At 45.8% G+C, this 16,549-nt stretch overlaps 2 protein-coding genes across 3 annotated transcripts; one reads left to right on the forward strand and one right to left on the reverse strand.

The window, feature by feature from the left end:
- Positions 1–464: 464 nt before the first annotated feature.
- On the reverse strand, positions 465–6,520 carry LOC130127075 (elongin-B-like). Its single transcript, XM_056296629.1, has 4 exons — positions 6,406–6,520; positions 5,404–5,538; positions 3,465–3,573; positions 465–1,343 (listed from the first exon to the last, which is right to left on the reverse strand). The coding sequence occupies exons 1-4, from the start codon at positions 6,406–6,408 to the stop codon at positions 1,231–1,233; spliced, it is 360 nt and encodes a 119-aa protein (XP_056152604.1). The 5' UTR covers positions 6,409–6,520; the 3' UTR covers positions 465–1,230.
- pkmyt1 (protein kinase, membrane associated tyrosine/threonine 1) lies at positions 6,408–16,214 on the forward strand. Of its 2 annotated transcripts, none has more exons than XM_056296617.1 (8): positions 6,408–6,638; positions 8,609–9,031; positions 9,545–9,782; positions 10,816–11,095; positions 12,253–12,359; positions 12,938–13,110; positions 14,245–14,465; positions 15,056–16,214. In XM_056296617.1, exons 1-8 carry the CDS (start codon positions 6,531–6,533, stop codon positions 15,432–15,434), a joined length of 1,929 nt encoding a protein of 642 aa, XP_056152592.1. In that variant the 5' UTR covers positions 6,408–6,530; the 3' UTR covers positions 15,435–16,214. The 2 variants fall into 2 exon arrangements, with proteins under 2 accessions (XP_056152592.1, XP_056152593.1); XM_056296618.1 differs by having other exon boundaries at positions 6,527–6,838.
- The last annotated feature ends 335 nt before the right edge of the window (positions 16,215–16,549 follow it).

Raw genomic sequence — 16,549 nt, forward strand, 5'->3', positions numbered from 1 at the left:
CGTCACCCTCGACATTCCTAGTCCATATTTGGGATAGAAAATACGGGATTTTGCGGCGGACAACGAAGTACCGTGATGGGGGGGGGGGGTTTGACGACAGCTGTGAGGTGACGTCACAGCCGTCCTTAAGTGGGTCCGGAAAGCGTGTTCTGTTTCGCCGGAGCGGCTACATTGTAACGAAAACGTCGGAGGCGACACGTAAGCCCCTTTTGGAACACGTGTTAGCTTGTGGCACAGCGCGTCCCCCCCGACGGACGGCGTCCCCGACTCCGTCCCGGGAGGTCCGGATTTCGTCTCATTTCAAACACCTCCCCAAACCTGGCGACTTTACCCACAGTCACCTCTCCCCTATAGGAAGCGGCGTTACAACGCGAGAGACTTGTGTGCTACCCGGGTCTTCCATAGGTGCCATTATAAAGTACTGTTAAAAACGAAAATGAGACAGTGCCATAAAAAAATGAAAGAACTTTAATTAAGCTCACAGTTTCTGGCTGGGGTTAAGTTTTGTGTTTTTTTTTTGGGGGGGGGGTAGGTGACTTTTTGAGGACTGCAGTTTAACGCCACAGTTTGCTCCTGGGAATTATGTTACAGACGAACTAAACTCCAAAGAAATGTCTCCTACTTTATCTAAGAGGTACCACAGTGCAACGAAGAGACACAGCAGAGCTACGAGGCGGAGAACGTGTTCAGTTTTGCTGATGCTGAACAAACAAAATGAACACAACATAAAACTTGTTTTTTTACAGTGTACAGAGCTGTTTGTTTCCCCCCTGGTCTGAGCAAGGTCATTTTGGATTTATTCTGAAATATAAAGTAAAAACATAGGACTCGACATAGGAGCCAGAAGCTTGCCATCATCACACTGGAAAAAGAAAGCAGAATTTGTTCATGCAGTGTTTGGACATCGGCCTGCTTCCCCATGCATGTTTCTTCCACTGTGACGTCATCTTCAGAACAATAGTGATGATAATTTAAACGCAGCGAGACCAACAGGCCACTGTTCGAGCTAGCTGGCGCCAAAAAGAAAGGAGCAAGGAGGAGGGTTAACAATAACAGAATATCAAAAACAAATTAGGTGAAGCAAATTGCAGGTTTAAGGTAAAGGTTAAGTGGGTAGACTCAATTTGGTTAACTATAACAACCCCCGTTCCATTGGCTTCCATCAACTAAAAAAGTATGGTACATATATCCTCCACCGCTATTGTCCACCCCCCGCTGCTCCTGCCCGCCTCACTGCACGGCCTGTTCATTTGTGGTGCTGCCTGAGTCCTGGGGCTTCATCACGTCTGGGAGCTCCGGAGGGCTGGAGAAGGCCTCGACATACAGCTGCTCGAACATCTCATCTGAAGGGAAGAGGAAAGAATGTCGGTCTCACAAGAAATCACAACAGTACAGTGGCACTGGGTCCCTGCTCTGCTCCGTGAGCTCCGTTCTGCTCAACAACCCAAACACACCAACACCCTTTACTGTCTGACAGACTCTGTGACTGCGTGTTGTACGCAAATGCTCTTGACAATAGATATGAAATCCCTCGTAGTATCAAAGAAGTACTTCTGTAATATGACCAACAGGCGGATAGTCACAACATGGCCAGAGTGTCTCCATACTGGACACCCAGGTTATAACTCGCACACACATCTGGCCTGCTGAAATGTCCTCGAGCAAACCATGAATCCCCACCAGTATCAGGACATTAGAGGGAATTTCATCTGCCAATCATATTAAAGCAACTTACCAACCACTAAGTTGGGTATATTAAGTCAAATATGCAGGAGTGTGTCCGTTTTGGGAACCTCAGAATTACATCTCTGCTCTTCGAAGATGATGTGGTTTTGTTGGCTTCATCAGAATGCGACCTCTGGCGTGCACTGGGGCAGTTTGCAGCCGAGTGCGAAATGGCCGGGATAAGAGTCAGCACCTCCGAGTCTAAGGCCACGGTTCTCAACCGGAAAATTGTACATCGCTCCCTCCGGGTTGGGGAGGAGTTGTTGCCTCAAGTGAAGGAGTTCAAGTATCTCGGGGTCTCGTTCACGGGTGAGGGTAGGATGAAGCGGGAGATTGACAGGCAGATTGGTGCAGCATCAGCAGTAACGCGGACGTTGTACCAGACTGTTGTGGTGAAGAGGGAGCTGAGCTGGAAGGCAAAGCTCTCAATATACCAGTCAATCTTCGTTCCAATCCTCACCTATGGTCACGAGCTTTGGGTAGTGACCGATAGGGTGAGATCGCAGATACACGTGGCTGAAATGAGTTTCCTCTGTAGGGTGTCTGGGCTCAGCCTTAGAGATAGGGTGAGGAGCTCGGACGTCCGGAGGGAGCTCGGAGTAGAACCGCTGCTCCTTCGCATCGAAAGGAGCCAGTTGAGGTGCTTTGGGCATCTGATCAGGATGCCTCCTGGGCGCCTTCCTTCGGAGGTTTTTCGGGCACGTCCAACTGGGAGGAGACCCCAGGGTAGACCCAGAACTCGCTGGAGGGACTACATGTCCAATCTGGCCTGGGAACACCTTGGGACCCCCTAGGAGGAGCTGGAGGGCATTGCTGGGGAGAGGGACGTCTGGAGTGCCCCGGAGAAGCGGCTGATGAGATGAGATGCAGGGTGAAGTAGAATCCGTGGAAACTGATTTCTCTGAAACCTGAGTTTTGAAGGGAACTTTTACTCCCCGGAGCTACAGGCCTAAGGACGAGCAAGACAAACAACCCTCACACTCCTCCATCACTCACCTACAGCAAAAGCACACTGCTAAGCTTCAAGGACGGATCAATCAAAGCACATCAACGAACCACATGGTTACTTTTTAAAATCATACAAATAACAATGGTACTCTATTCTCCAGTCTTATATAACGATTCAAAAAAGGAACAACTGTAACAGAGTAATCAGAAACCAGGACAACACACACTAGGGGTGTAACGGTACACAAAAACCACGGTTTGGTATGTACTTTGGTTTTGAAGTCACGGTTCGGTACATTTTCGGTACAGCGAGGGGAAAAGAAACAAAACAGAAAATGGCTTCTCTTTTTGTTCCTTTTTTACTAAAAAAAAAACTAGGGATGGCATTTTGAAAATTAACTGTACTGGATCTTCAAGCTCTGGTTTATCTGCGTTCTCCATAACTATGAGGCTGCGCTGTGCTAAATTACCAGCAATCTCTCTGTGCGTGCATGCTCAGTGGGGTGGCTGAACGTACAACATCTGGCCCTTTGCAAAAGTTCTAGGGGGAAAGTCGAGTTTTAAATTCAATTCCGCACATGCAGTGGTTAAAACAAGGTTAAATTCGTTCGGTACACATGTGCCGAACCAAAAGACCCATACCGAACATTTTCGGTACGAATACCTGTACCGTTAAACCCCTAACACACACATACAAGAAGCAGAAAAATAGGAAACGCTGAATTGTGTACAAACGTCAAAAAAATATCTCAAATCATCAGAGGTCCAGAATTCACAAAATGTTAACGTACCACCAATGCGAAAAGCCAGACCAACTGTAGCTGGGGCCTGAGGTCTGGCAGTCTGGTTGGTGAAGCCACAGTCGCCAAGAGTTTTGCCGTCCTCTAGCAACTGGTCATCCTGGGTGAACAAGGGTTAGAAATTCATGCCACACTAATCAAGAAATTCTTTCAAATCTCTGACGCTGTGTTCAAAATCGTTCACTCACTCACTACTCCCTACTCACTATCTAGTGAGTTCTATGTAGAGGAATATATAGTGAGCTCATCAGCAAAATTAAAAAATACTTTCGTACACTGCTTGGGTCATTTTCTCTGCTGTTAATTAAGTCATTGCTGTCAAACAATTACAATGTACCAAATCAACGTCAGCTGGTGGACCATCCATAATAAATACCGGCATGCATTTTTGTAATAAATACATATTATATTGCGTGTATTTTCCCATATTAATAAATCAAAAGTACTTCTTGGCCGTTTGTGTTGTGATGTGCTGCTCTGCTCACATTAAACATATTCTTCACGCCACAACTCATGGATTTGTAGGGCTGGGTATCACCACTGATTTCCCGAATCGATTCCGATTCACAAGGTCCCACATGGATTCGATTCAGTATTGATTCAGTTAGGGATATTCGGTTGCAATACTAATTTTGCTTGGATATGAAAGAGATTCTCAGAACTAATGCTATAAATTGTACAAGGACCCTCTAACCTGGTGCATTATTAAAAATATCAATGTTTACATTAAGAATTAACCCCCAAAGCAGATTCCGGTCTGCAATTTCTTTCTTTCTTTTTTGGCATTTTCCGCCTTTATTAGACAGCGAGAGTCGAGACAGGAAAGGCAGGGGAGAGAGAGGGGATGACGTGCAGCAAAAGGCCCGGGCCAGACTTGAACCCAGACCGCTGCGGCAAGGACCCAGCCCCATGTGGTATGCGCTCCACCAGGTAAGCCACTGGGGCACCCCAGTCTGTAATTTCTGTATGACACGTCAACGGGGAACATCAAAACATTAAAAGATTGATTCAGGGATTAAATGAATAATCTGACTGTTATGATGAAGATCGATTCGAATCGGGAAAACAATTAATTGAACCTAGCCCTATGGCTGTCTCATGCCTGTCATCATAAGGAAAAACAAACTACACTCCATCGAAAATACTTCTTAATAATACTCTTTATAAAATCAGCTTTTAGAGCTCTGTGGAAATGCCACCCAATATCAATATTTCTTTTCAGTTTTCTTTCAGCACAATGCGTGATGGTATATAGTGCTTGGTTAGTGACCATCGGTTGTACTCTATTTTTCACGATGCACTGTGGGATACTTTTGAGTCCACTAAATAGGGCATAATAATTCTCACAATACATTTGGACAGCACTACAAAATGGCGAACCCAAAGTGAGTGATTTCGGACACAGAATGTCTTTTGAGATCATAGGAACACGCACTTTGGGGGGAAAAAATGCAGCATTTGTTTGCACATAAGTACAAACAAGATGTCACAGATGTCAATGAGATATGCTGAAAACAAAAGCACTGCTTTGTCAATGGAAACACTCCCATCTTAATTCTATTTGTAGGGTTGCCACTGCACTCTGACCAACTGGTGTGTTATCCTAGACGAATGTAACCATATAAAGAAGACAGGGTCACACTCACAAATATACCATAAATACACCATCAGCGTGTACACACTGATGTAGGCCGGATGGCTGAAAACGTTTTGTGTTTCGCCGGACAGATGATATAGTAAATCTATTTGACTGGTGTATTTCTGAGCGCGAACCCCTTCTTCTTTATATGGTAACACTCCCGTCTTACCAAGAAAAAACGTGCTTGTGTGTATATATAATCCATGTAAAAGATACCCATTGTAACACTGACATGGACTTCCTGCCAACAAAGATGGACTGTAATGGCAAGAAACATAGTCCGTGACTCACTTTGTAGAGCCTCTGCTCTTCAGGGGCTCTCTTGAGAATTCCTTCAACGATGCGCTTTAACTCGTAGACGGTGGTGGACTCCTTGGCGTCTGTGAAGATTGTCGTCTTCTGACGTCGGATCATTAAGAAGACATCCTGAGAGGGCGACAAAAGAAAGTGAAAGAAGGGAATCAGCCGCATTTGGGGACACGGCAGAGAAGCGGTCTTCAGGATGAGTCTCATAAGACGAATGAAGATAGGCTAAATAGAGATCTCAGCACTTCACAGTCCGATTAACACAGAATATTCCCAAACATGAGAACCTGACAGGAGGGCCTCAGCAACTCTTTGTTGACATTAAGTCGGCGTAAAGTTTTGACGGCACGAGTCTTTGTCTTTATAATTTCTAGGTGTCCGAATACCTTTGTCGTGTTCGTGTTAAACACTGCAAAGAAAACGAGGCTGGAGTTTGGCTAGCTTGCCAGTTCTGATTTCTTCAAAAACAACCACCAAGACACTTCGTATGAATGCTGGGGGGGGGGGGGTGTTGGTTTTCAGTCACCAACAACAGCCTGCTTGGGCAACCAGCCAGACGACGATGCAGGCTCAGTCGTCAAGCTTCCTGATTCTCGATTCGCAGAAAAACAACGGCTTCTTCACAATCTCTAGACAGCGACAGTCGTCCAAAAACGCCAATCTCGCCAGCTTAGTTCATTAACGATATTGTCAGCACAATCGCTATGATCACATTCAGGGTTAGCCTGGCGGCTACTACGTATTTGCCTCGGTAACCTAGCACACCGGCACGTTACAGCGAAGGATAAGAGCCTAGCCTAGCTAGCTAGCTAGGCTATGCTAGGCTAGCGAGCTAGGAGACGTCAGCTAACGAAGACAACCCGGGGAAACGAGAGCCCCGTAGCGGCGCGGCGCGGCCCGGCTCCGCGGGGGGAAAGGGCTCGACGCGAGCTCGCGTAAAAACGGCCGAGAGGCGTTTTCGCGAAGCCCGTTTTCTGCGGGACCTACCATTTTGGGCGCTCAGCTAGCCAGCCGGTTCGCCAGCCCTCTTGTTTGCGCCTCAGTAGACCCGACGGACCGCAAAGCGCTTCCGACGTTACGTCGCGTCGCTCGCCGTCGCGCGGTTATGACGTATGCGGTTTCGGAATTTGGCGCGTAACGTCGTCGGGGTCGGGATTCGAAGGGGGAACCGCGGGGGGGGGCGGGGGAAGCCTGGGCCAGTTCCCCGGCGTCAGACCACGGTTAGTCGGACGTTGTCGTTTGTTAGCCGGCTAGCTAATGTCAACTTAAAAGTTCACGGTCCGTCTTCGAAGTACTGGAGGATTAACCCGCGGTTTCGTCGGCTCACGAGCCAACACTCTTAGCCGGTCAAGCGCTACGGTTACGTGGCTAGCCGCCCGGGTCCGGGTCGGCTAGCGTCGACGCGACTCCTGGAGAAGGGGTAACTATAGCCAGTCTGGAAAGTAAAGTCACCCGGGAATAGGTTCGTCTCTGTCAAATGTAGCCGGTGCTAGAAAACGTTTAGACCAACGCAACGTACGCGTCGTTAACTTAACATTCTGTCTACCCGTAAACCCCGCCCACCTTAGCTAGCTTAGCCCGCTATACTGTTATTATGACGAATCGGCTGCTGATGGAAGCCTGCTGACGACGCCGGATCGGGAAAGTTGGTGACGTGCGAACTGGCCGTTAAACGGGAAGGCGTCCGTACAAACGCGGTTTCATTGCAGTACTCTGCTTTTAGATGCTAAGTTTACAAGGTGGTCGTGAGACCAGCTATGTTGTGTGGTGTGGAGACAGTGGCGCTGATGAAAAGACAGGAGGTGGAGCTGGAGGAGGCAGAGTTGAAGATGCTAAGATTTTCACTGGGAGTGATGAAGGACAGGATTAGGAAGGAGTGCAGTGTTTCTCAACCCGGTCCTCAAGGAACCCCCCTATCCTGCAGATTTTCATTGTAACCCTGCATAGGTAGCCCTGCTTGTACTTACTCGACCAATCATCTCGCAGCACTTAATTATGCAAGGTGTGCAACGTCTGACAAAAATTCATTGCTGATTGGCTGAATAACTAAAAACAGGTACCTATTCAGGGTTGCAAAGAAAATATGCAGGATAGGGGGTCCTTGAGGACAGGGTTGAGAAACACTGTATTAGAGGGACAGCTCAGGTCGGACGGTTTGGAGACAAAGCAAGAGAGGCAAGATTGAGACGGCTTGGAGGTGTGTGGAGGAGAGGTGCTGGGTGTGTTGGGAGAAGGATTCTGCTGAATATGGAGCTGCCAGGGAAGAGGAGAAGAGGAAGGCCAAAGAGGAGGTTTATGGATGTGGTGAGGGAAGGCATGCAGGTGGCTGGTGTGACAGAGGAAGCTGCAGAGGACAGGAAGACATGGAAACGGATGATCCGCTGTGGCGACCCCTACCGGGAGCAGCCGAAAGTAGTAGTAGTAGTACTTTTAGATGCTAATGCTGCTCTATAATACTGTGCCGATGCCAGAAACTGCACAACGTTTATCTCGGTAGTCAGCCTCCAAAATCGCCGTCAGCCAATGGCAAATCGGGTCTTCTTCGTGGATTTTCTCTGATTCGAACGTGTTAATTATCCTTCACTCAGAGCTGCTCTCAGCTTTTGGTGAGAGGATTCTATGAAAACTTACCGCTACTGTTAGGGATTCGTCTGACGTGAGATCAGCTGATTTGTGGGCACCGCGTCATTTCAACGTTATCGGCGCAGTTGCACGTTTAGATGCGCCGATAGACTTACACTGTCAAGTTTTGAGAAGGGTCCTACTAGAATACTTAAACCTGAACTTCGGCTCAAGGAGCGACATGAGATCAAGCTTGGTTTTCTGCCCAATCTATTCTCTATAATTATGACGTCTGCCCCACCCAAACTGCCCGGTATTTGATGAAGCTTAAATCAGTCAAACTTTATTTATGAAAATGCAGTGCATTTTACATGAGACCAGGAAAAGGGGGTAATCATCAACCTTATAATAAAGCAAAAGGGTGTGTGTGCAGAGGGTGAACGATATGGATTTATGGCGTTTGTATGGGCAATGAGAACGGGAGCGGCCGAAAGTAGTAGTAGTAGTAGTATGGGCAGTGACAAAGCAGCTCCTACTCAGTGTTGGTGTGTCTTGTTTTACTGCTGTTTGACCAACCTGTGTCTAAAAAGTGCTTTGCAAGACTGAAAGAACATCCCATCTGTTGCAGATCCCAGCCTGTGAAGAAGACACTCGGACTATCATTATCATCATCGTCGTCATTATGTCAGTCGCAATGGAGGCCACAGTGTCCCTGACTCCTCTCCCTGTTCCCACCCACTTCTCCTATGCAGAGCAATCCTTCTCACTAAAAAAACGCCGCCTGCCCTTCTCGTCCTCCTCCACCCCCTATCTGCCCTCACCAGCCTGCCTCTCATGCTCACAGCCCCCCCGCCCTCCTTCCAAAGGCTGCGCTGCTTTGAGCAGAGTATTCACCCAGCGCCCCAGTCCCTGGACCCCCCTCTCCACCTCCCTCAACAAGACTCCCCCTGTGGCCTCCTTGTACAACCCCAGCAAGCAGGAGTCCTACTTCACCCAATGCTTCACCAACCTGGGCCTCCTGGGGAAAGGCTGTTTTGGGGAGGTCTACAAGGTGAGCGAGACATCAGTTGGACCTCAAATGAGCTTGAAATTGTTCATATATGTTCTGGTCGAGACGGGGGTATATGTAATTTGAACCAACCAGTATAGACTGTAGACTTCTCTGTATGATCTTTTTTGTTATTTGGATTTTAGACCAGATCTTATTTGATAAAGGAAGAAGAGTAATGAAGGGAAAAAGTTTTCAGATGGATGTTTAGTAATTGATGGACTGATGAAATTATGAATGTCTAGATCAGTAGCTGACTAAACAGACTGTCAGACTGAACGGCTGATTGATTAAACCCAATGAGAAAATTGGTTTGCAGCAGCAGACCCAGCAGAAAATTAAATTTGAGCATATAGATAGGAGCTGGTGACACTGACAGTATAGACATGTTTGATCAGTTCATTTGGAGAATATTGGAAATGATGGCATGTGCAGGGCGTCGAAATGTATTAGTAGAACCAGCTGACATCACAACACCAGAGACGAATAAGACATCAGTGTAACATGTTTCTCCAGGTTGTGAGCCATCTGGACGGTCGTCACTACGCAGTGAAACGCTCTGCACATCGCTTCAGGGGCAGTAGAGAACGAAAGTGCAGCCTCAGGGAGGCCCGGAACCATGAACGCCTCCCCCCTCATCCCCATATCTTGGGCTTTGTGGGTGCCTGGGAGGAGGGGGGGCGTGTGTATATCCAGATGGAGCTGTGCGTCACCAACCTGCTGCTCCATGCTGAAAACCAACTTCCCTCTCCAGGTTTGTCAAAGGGAGAAAAGACTGTAGGGTGCTGTTATTTTTCTGTCTATTCTTGCCATGTCATAACAGAGTTCTCCAGTCAAACCTGAAAACCACTGGCACTGATAGAAGATTTCCACAAGATATCCTTTTCAATATCAGTTAGTTTAAAGTTTAAATCCTGAAGATTTATCTGCAAAAATATTGTCCTTTTTGAAACTTTTTTTTTCTGGTTTGATCAAGACAATAGCTAAACCATGAATATCCAATTTATGAGCTCATTTGTAGTTGTTTATTTTAACGGCTGCTGTCTGGTAGGGCTTTCTCAGAAAGTAAAAACAAAAACACATTTTCTGTTGTGATTTGGGTCACTTTAATGTATGGTCATACATTTGAAGCATCGGATATGTGGCCGTGCTGCCTACGTTTGTATGGGGAAGTGGGAATTGGTGGGGATTTTCCATCACTCCATGACAAACATCAGAGGAATTGGCTTTTTCTAGATCAACACTATGGCTTTTCTTTCACTGAACAATCACTGCGATGGTTTTATGGAAACTATGGTCCAATGAGCTCATGGAAAACACTTGTGTGACATCCTGATAGAAGTCAGTGGAAAGATAGAGAGGACACTGATTTTAGATCTGTTCACGGAAAATTCTCTGTTCACGCTACTCAATGTATATCACCATCGACCAGTGTTTGAAGAAATTGCAAGTGAAATTGCTGAATGTGTTCACAAAATTGTACATGCGAGTAGAGTCGCGATTGAGGTTTGTTCATACTTGTGTCAGATAGTGATCCCTTCAAAATGAATGTGAACAGTCAGACAAAAACAAGATGTGTTGAAGTCTAAATTGGCCAGTAGTGTGAATTGTGCTTTAGTTTTGTTTTGAATGGATTTCTGGGATTTCAAGTGGTCACACCACTGCAATTCTCATTGTCACTACAAGTGTCTGTAAATTAGATAAAAGCAATCTATGGGGTTGTAGCGTTAATCAGATTTGAAATGGTGTCATTAAACTGTCAAACTGATTAAAATGGTCTGTTCCAGATGAGGGGGCAGTGTGGACGTATCTGTGTGATCTTCTCTTGGCCCTGCAGCACCTGCACTCCCAGAACTTTGTTCACCTTGACGTCAAGCCGGCCAACGTATTCCTCACCCACTCTGGACGGCTCAAGCTGGGAGACTTTGGTCTGCTGTTTGAGCTCCCACAGCAGGGAGCAGAGTCCGGAAAAGAGAAGGAGAAAGAGGAGGTTCAGGAGGGAGATCCCAGATACATGGCCCCAGAACTGCTGAGGGGGGAGTGTGGACACCCAGCTGACGTATTCAGGTCAGAAAATTGACTGGTAGAATGGGTGGAGGGATAAGGTACAACTACACACACACACACAGTCATAAATTAGAGGAAAAGATACAGGTGAAAGGAATGGCTGGGTAAAATAGTTCAATGTTAGTTCAAAAGCGGCACAGTGACCCAGTGGTTGCTTAACAGCAAGAAGATCCTGGGTTCGAACCCCAGGCCGTCCCAGGTCCTTTCTGTGTGGGGTTTGCATGTTCTCCCCGTGTCTACGTGGTTTCGTCCGGGTGCTCTGGTTTCCTCCCACCATCAAAAAGACATGCATGTTATGGTTAATACTCCTCTCTGTGCCCCTGAGCAAGGCAATAGAAAGAAGAACTGGAGTTGGTCCCCGGGTGCTGCAGCTGCCCCCTGCTGCTATACAATAGGATGGGTTAAATGCAGAAGACAATCGTAAGCTCTGTTGAGCCTTATATCAGCCTCATATGCCCTGAGCACTGGAAGTAATCGGAGTAAGGCAATATTTCAGTTAAAGCATTTACATGCACAATAACACAGGTTTGCCAATACTCAGGTATACATCAATTCCTTTAATAACGTCTAAGGTCTGTGGACTCTGCATTGTACAAACAAAATCTAGTTCACCGTGTCACACTTTTGAACAAGACTAGGTTAAAACCTTGTATATGGCTGGAACGCAACTACATTTATCAAACGGCTGTTTTTGCGCGACATCAGTTCCGTGAACATCTGACGACATAATAGAAAACTGTTTGCGCAGATTAGTTTTGAAAGAACAACGGCCAATGGGGAAACTCCAACTCAGCCACCCGACCAATGGTGAAACTCCATCACTCACTCAGGCACTCATAGACAACCGCATGTGTAGGGCTGACCCTGCTGTTGTGACCCAGCCAGAAGAAACCAGATTAGGTTGTTTACCTGCACCAATAAATTAAAGAAGAAGATTTATTTCTTGCATGCTATGTTAATACTGTTTTCGACCTTGCCCTGATAGATATTATATAGAGAAGTGTTTACATGACTGTTTTTGAAGTCAGAGTAACTTCAGTATCTCTGTGATGGGGATAAATGAGTTGATGTATTGTGTCTTTTAGACACACTGTTGAAACACTGTTCATGCCCCTGCTGTGTTTTCTAGTTATGTGACTTTACTCATTTTCTTTTAGCTTGGGTGTTTCTATTCTGGAGCTAGCATGCACCATGGAGGTTCCCAAAGGTGGAGAGGGCTGGCAGCAGCTCAGAAAAGGTTACCTGCCCGCCGAGTTCACCTGCGGTAATACACTTTCATTTCCTGTCTTTCTTGTCCAGTCTGTGTTTTCACTATTTATTTATTTCTGATTTCTCCCAATTTAGTGGCCAATCGATCCCCTATTTTAGTTCAAACACCCACCCTCGTACTACATGCGTTCGCCAATTGCATCTCTCCGGCTGGCAGTCTCGAAGGAGACGCCTTGCCACTTTCGTGACAAGGCGACTCCAGGCCGAACCGCTGCTTTTTCCGACACACACAGAGACGCATTCATGTGACGAACACAAACCGACTCCGCCCCCCCCTCCCGAAGACAGCGTTGCCAATTATTGCTGCTTCATCGAGTCCGGCCATAGTCGGATCTGACGAGACCGGGGCGCGAACCCCAGTCCCCAGTGGGCGACTGCATCGACACAAAGCCGATGCTTAGACCGCTACACCACCGCGGACTATTTCATTTTTGTTTTTAACTACTTGTCTTTTCAATGCCTTTCTAAATCATTTCATAACCTCTGCTTTTCCACAAGTTTCAAATGATTAATGTTATTTAGATCTGCTGTCATCATTGATCATGATAATGTAAAAATTTTGTTTGTGTGCAGCCCTGTCAGCTGAGCTGCAGGCCATCCTGAAGATGATGCTCGCTCCGGATCCCTCTCAAAGAGCCACCGTTACCGAGCTTCTTTCTCTCCCCTCGGTCAGGGGACACATGTGGAGGAGACGTCTCTATCTCCTCCTCATAGAAGCCATGCTCAAACTGGTCTCCCTCTATCAGGTCAGCTGATGCTATGGTCTCTGTCAGGTCAGATTAGCCTCTGGTCTCTCTGTCAGGATAGCTGACACAGACAAACCTTTAAGAAATTCTGTATGGCGTCAGTACATAAAAGTCCAGTGCAATGCAATTTACACAAGAACAAGTAAACTTAACTGCACAGGTGAAAAAGGCAGTTTAACAATCATATCAGGAAACCAAGTAACAGATCTGTTTGCATGCAGACATTGGCTGAATGTACTTCTGGTTTTTCGTTTTCTCATATTTTTTCCCTCATAGTTGTCCTTCCCTTCATCCTAAAACTTAACCATTTCCATTCTTTTTGACTTAATTTTTTTTTGAAGAATAGAACTGCAGGTACATATTTCCTTGCACTGCCTTTGTCCCTGTTGTAACTGACAAGAAAACTTGAATTAGTAGAAAATGTGTTATTAATATGTGTCATCTTTACAGTTAGATTGACTTGGGGTCAACTGTTCAAAGTAACAGGGAGTGCAGAAGAGAGGTGAAGAAGAGAGTGCAGGCAGGGTGGAGTGGGTGGAGAAGAGTCTCAGGAGTGATCTGTGACAGAAGGGTACCAGCAAGAGTTAAAGGGAAGGTTTACAAGATGCTTGTGAGACCAGCTATGTTATATGGTTTGGAGACAGTGGCACTGATGAAAAGACAGGAGGCAGAGCTGGAATTTTCATTGGGAGTGACAAAGAAGGACAGGATTAGGAATGATTATATTAGAGGGACAGCTCAGGTTGGACGGTTTGGAGACAAAGCAAGAGAGACAAGATTGAGATGGTTTGGACATGTGTGGAGGAGAGATGCTGGGTATATTGAGAGAAGGATGCTGAATATGAGGCTGCCAGGGAAGAGGAGAAGAGGAACACCAAAGAGGAGGTTTATGGATGTGGTGAGGGAGGACATGCAGGTGGCTGGCGTGACAGAGGAAGATGGAGAGGACAGGAAGAGATGGAAACGGATGATCTGCTGTGGAGACCCCTAACGGGAGCAGCCAAAAGTAGTAGTAGTAGACAGTTAAAATGACTCTTATTCTTATTTTTTAGTATCTTTTTAATCCACACTGCTAGTCTGTGTTGTAGTTAAGACCCACTTTCCCCTTAATCTGTAATTTCTCTTCCCTCTCAGTCGGTTGTGGATTTTGGATGGCAGCTCCTCTCTTCCATCCACCTGCCCTTCTTCCCCCACTACACTGCCCCTATGCCCTGCACTCCACCAAAAGACAGCTGGGAGAGAGACTTCACTGTGCCCCTCAGCGCCATGCACACAGATCCTGACAGCTCTGGAGACGATGCCGTGTTTCCCTTGGACCTCACAGACACAGAGCTGTCCCCATCCTTCTCCCACAGGTACACAATACAACAACACAACCAGTTTGTAGAAAAACAGAAAGATGAGTATGACACATGAAATATGACACAGTAACTTGTTTAGGTTTGCAGTTATTCTTATTCCCTGTTGTAGAAATCAGTCCACATTAAGATTTATGACTTTGTCTCTGATGCCATTGTTGTTTACAGTTCTGCTGTGTTGTATTTCAAATATGTATCCCCCTTGGATCAGCCTCCAAAGCTGTGATTGGACCTTTCACAGTTTGGATGGGTCCATAAGGTTGAAATTGCTCTGTGAGGGGAAAACGAGACCCAAACTCATAGTTGGTGTAATCAACTTGAGATTTTTACTTGGCTGACAATGTAAGACTACTCCCAGTCTTTATATCAGACAGGACAACATGCTAGCAACCAGCTCAACAGTTACAAAAAAAAAAACAAATATCACGAATTGCAGGCTAGTGTGACGGCTGACCCCTATTCCTGGGCCAAAAAAAGTTTTTATTTTTATTTTTATTTTTTTTAGTTTTGTTTTTTTAATGTCAAACAAGACGTTATCTCGCTTCCTGTTCATGTTAGTGCTTTAAATGTTTTCCCTCTTTCAACAGGGTCGGATCCAGATTGTCTGTAGGAAGCACCTCCACTCCTCTCCCAGCCTCACAGATGCATACACACCCTAGTCCCCCAAACACACCTTCTCACTTGGGTCTGGGGGGTTCACCCTCACGCAGCCCAGCCCCCTCCCCCATCCACTCCCACAGGTCCTGGCACAACCTGTCCCCTACTCAGAGTTTGATACACTCTGAGCCTGAAAACCCAGCTCCAACCAGTTGCTCCACCAGGACCAGGCGCTCCTCCTCCAAGGACTCAATTAAGAGACGCACCTGTTTCTGGGTCAAAGATGAGGAGTCTGTCCCCCTCCCTGGCTTCGAACCAAGGAACCTCCTTGGTTTGTTTGAGGAAATCGAATCGGAGGGACAGCCATGAGAACCAGACTGCCAGAATGAACAAAATGAATGTTTTGTTTTTTTAAGGCGACAGTTAAGTTGGCCTTCAGGGATAATCTGCAATGAATGAAAAAAAAAAAAAGCAAACCCCCAGCTTTGCCTGTTTCGAACGGTTTGCTATTTTGTGCTGCACTCTTATAACACTTTTTTTTTTTTAATATGTGGTGTAAAATTTAGACGAAAGAAAAAATGCATGAGAATATTAAGTGTGGTGTTAGGATTTATAGATTCCGTTTTCATCTGCTCTGCGCTGCTCCTCCTGACTCACAAAGGGAAATAAACCTGAAATCTTGAGGTGGAGAATAAAACTTTGAATCTCAGGAAAAGCTCAGCCTGCACACATACAACCCATGTTCCCGTCGCGCTAGATTATGATAACGCTCCATCTAGAGCAGTGGTTCTCAACCTTTTTGGGGTCCTGGACCCCCTGCGTATTTTTGATCTACCCTGAGGACCCCTCCACGTGATCTTGGGGGAGGGGGGTTGCAATTTGATAGAAACAGTAGAAACTGCATTTTAAATTGCATTATAGCAATTATTCACTCTGGGGCAAAAATAAGAGCTTTCAGTTGTAACTTAGATATAGTTAACAAAACAGAATTCTTATGCAGTAACTTTCAGATATATGTAACAAAACAGAATATGTATTCAGTAACTTTCAGATATATGTAACAACAGAATTTTTATGCAGTAACTTTTAAAAATGCAAACGGGAGCGAGATCTCTTATTAAAATACAATAAATTACACTTGTGAAACAGATGTAATTAGAGAAAAAAGTCCTGTTACCCTTTATAGTTTAGGTAGATAAAGGTCTCAGTCACATTTGAGTAAAATAATCCTATTTCTCTAAATGTCATAGGATCTTTTTTTTTAAAGATATTTCATTTTCACGGACCCCTTGCAATCACACCACGGACCACTAGGGGTCCGCGGACCCCCGGTTGAGAAACACTGATCTAGAGAATAACGGGGCGGCTAATGTGTCATCAACATTAGATTTCAACCATGTGGCCAAATTATAATTGACTAATCCCAATTAAGCGCCAAAAACCGTTTGATCTCAAAATATACGCTACGTGTTTTTCTGTTTTTC

The sequence above is a fragment of the Lampris incognitus genome, chromosome 17, assembly GCF_029633865.1.
Source record: "Lampris incognitus isolate fLamInc1 chromosome 17, fLamInc1.hap2, whole genome shotgun sequence".
Classification (NCBI taxonomy): Eukaryota; Metazoa; Chordata; class Actinopteri; order Lampriformes; family Lampridae; genus Lampris; species Lampris incognitus.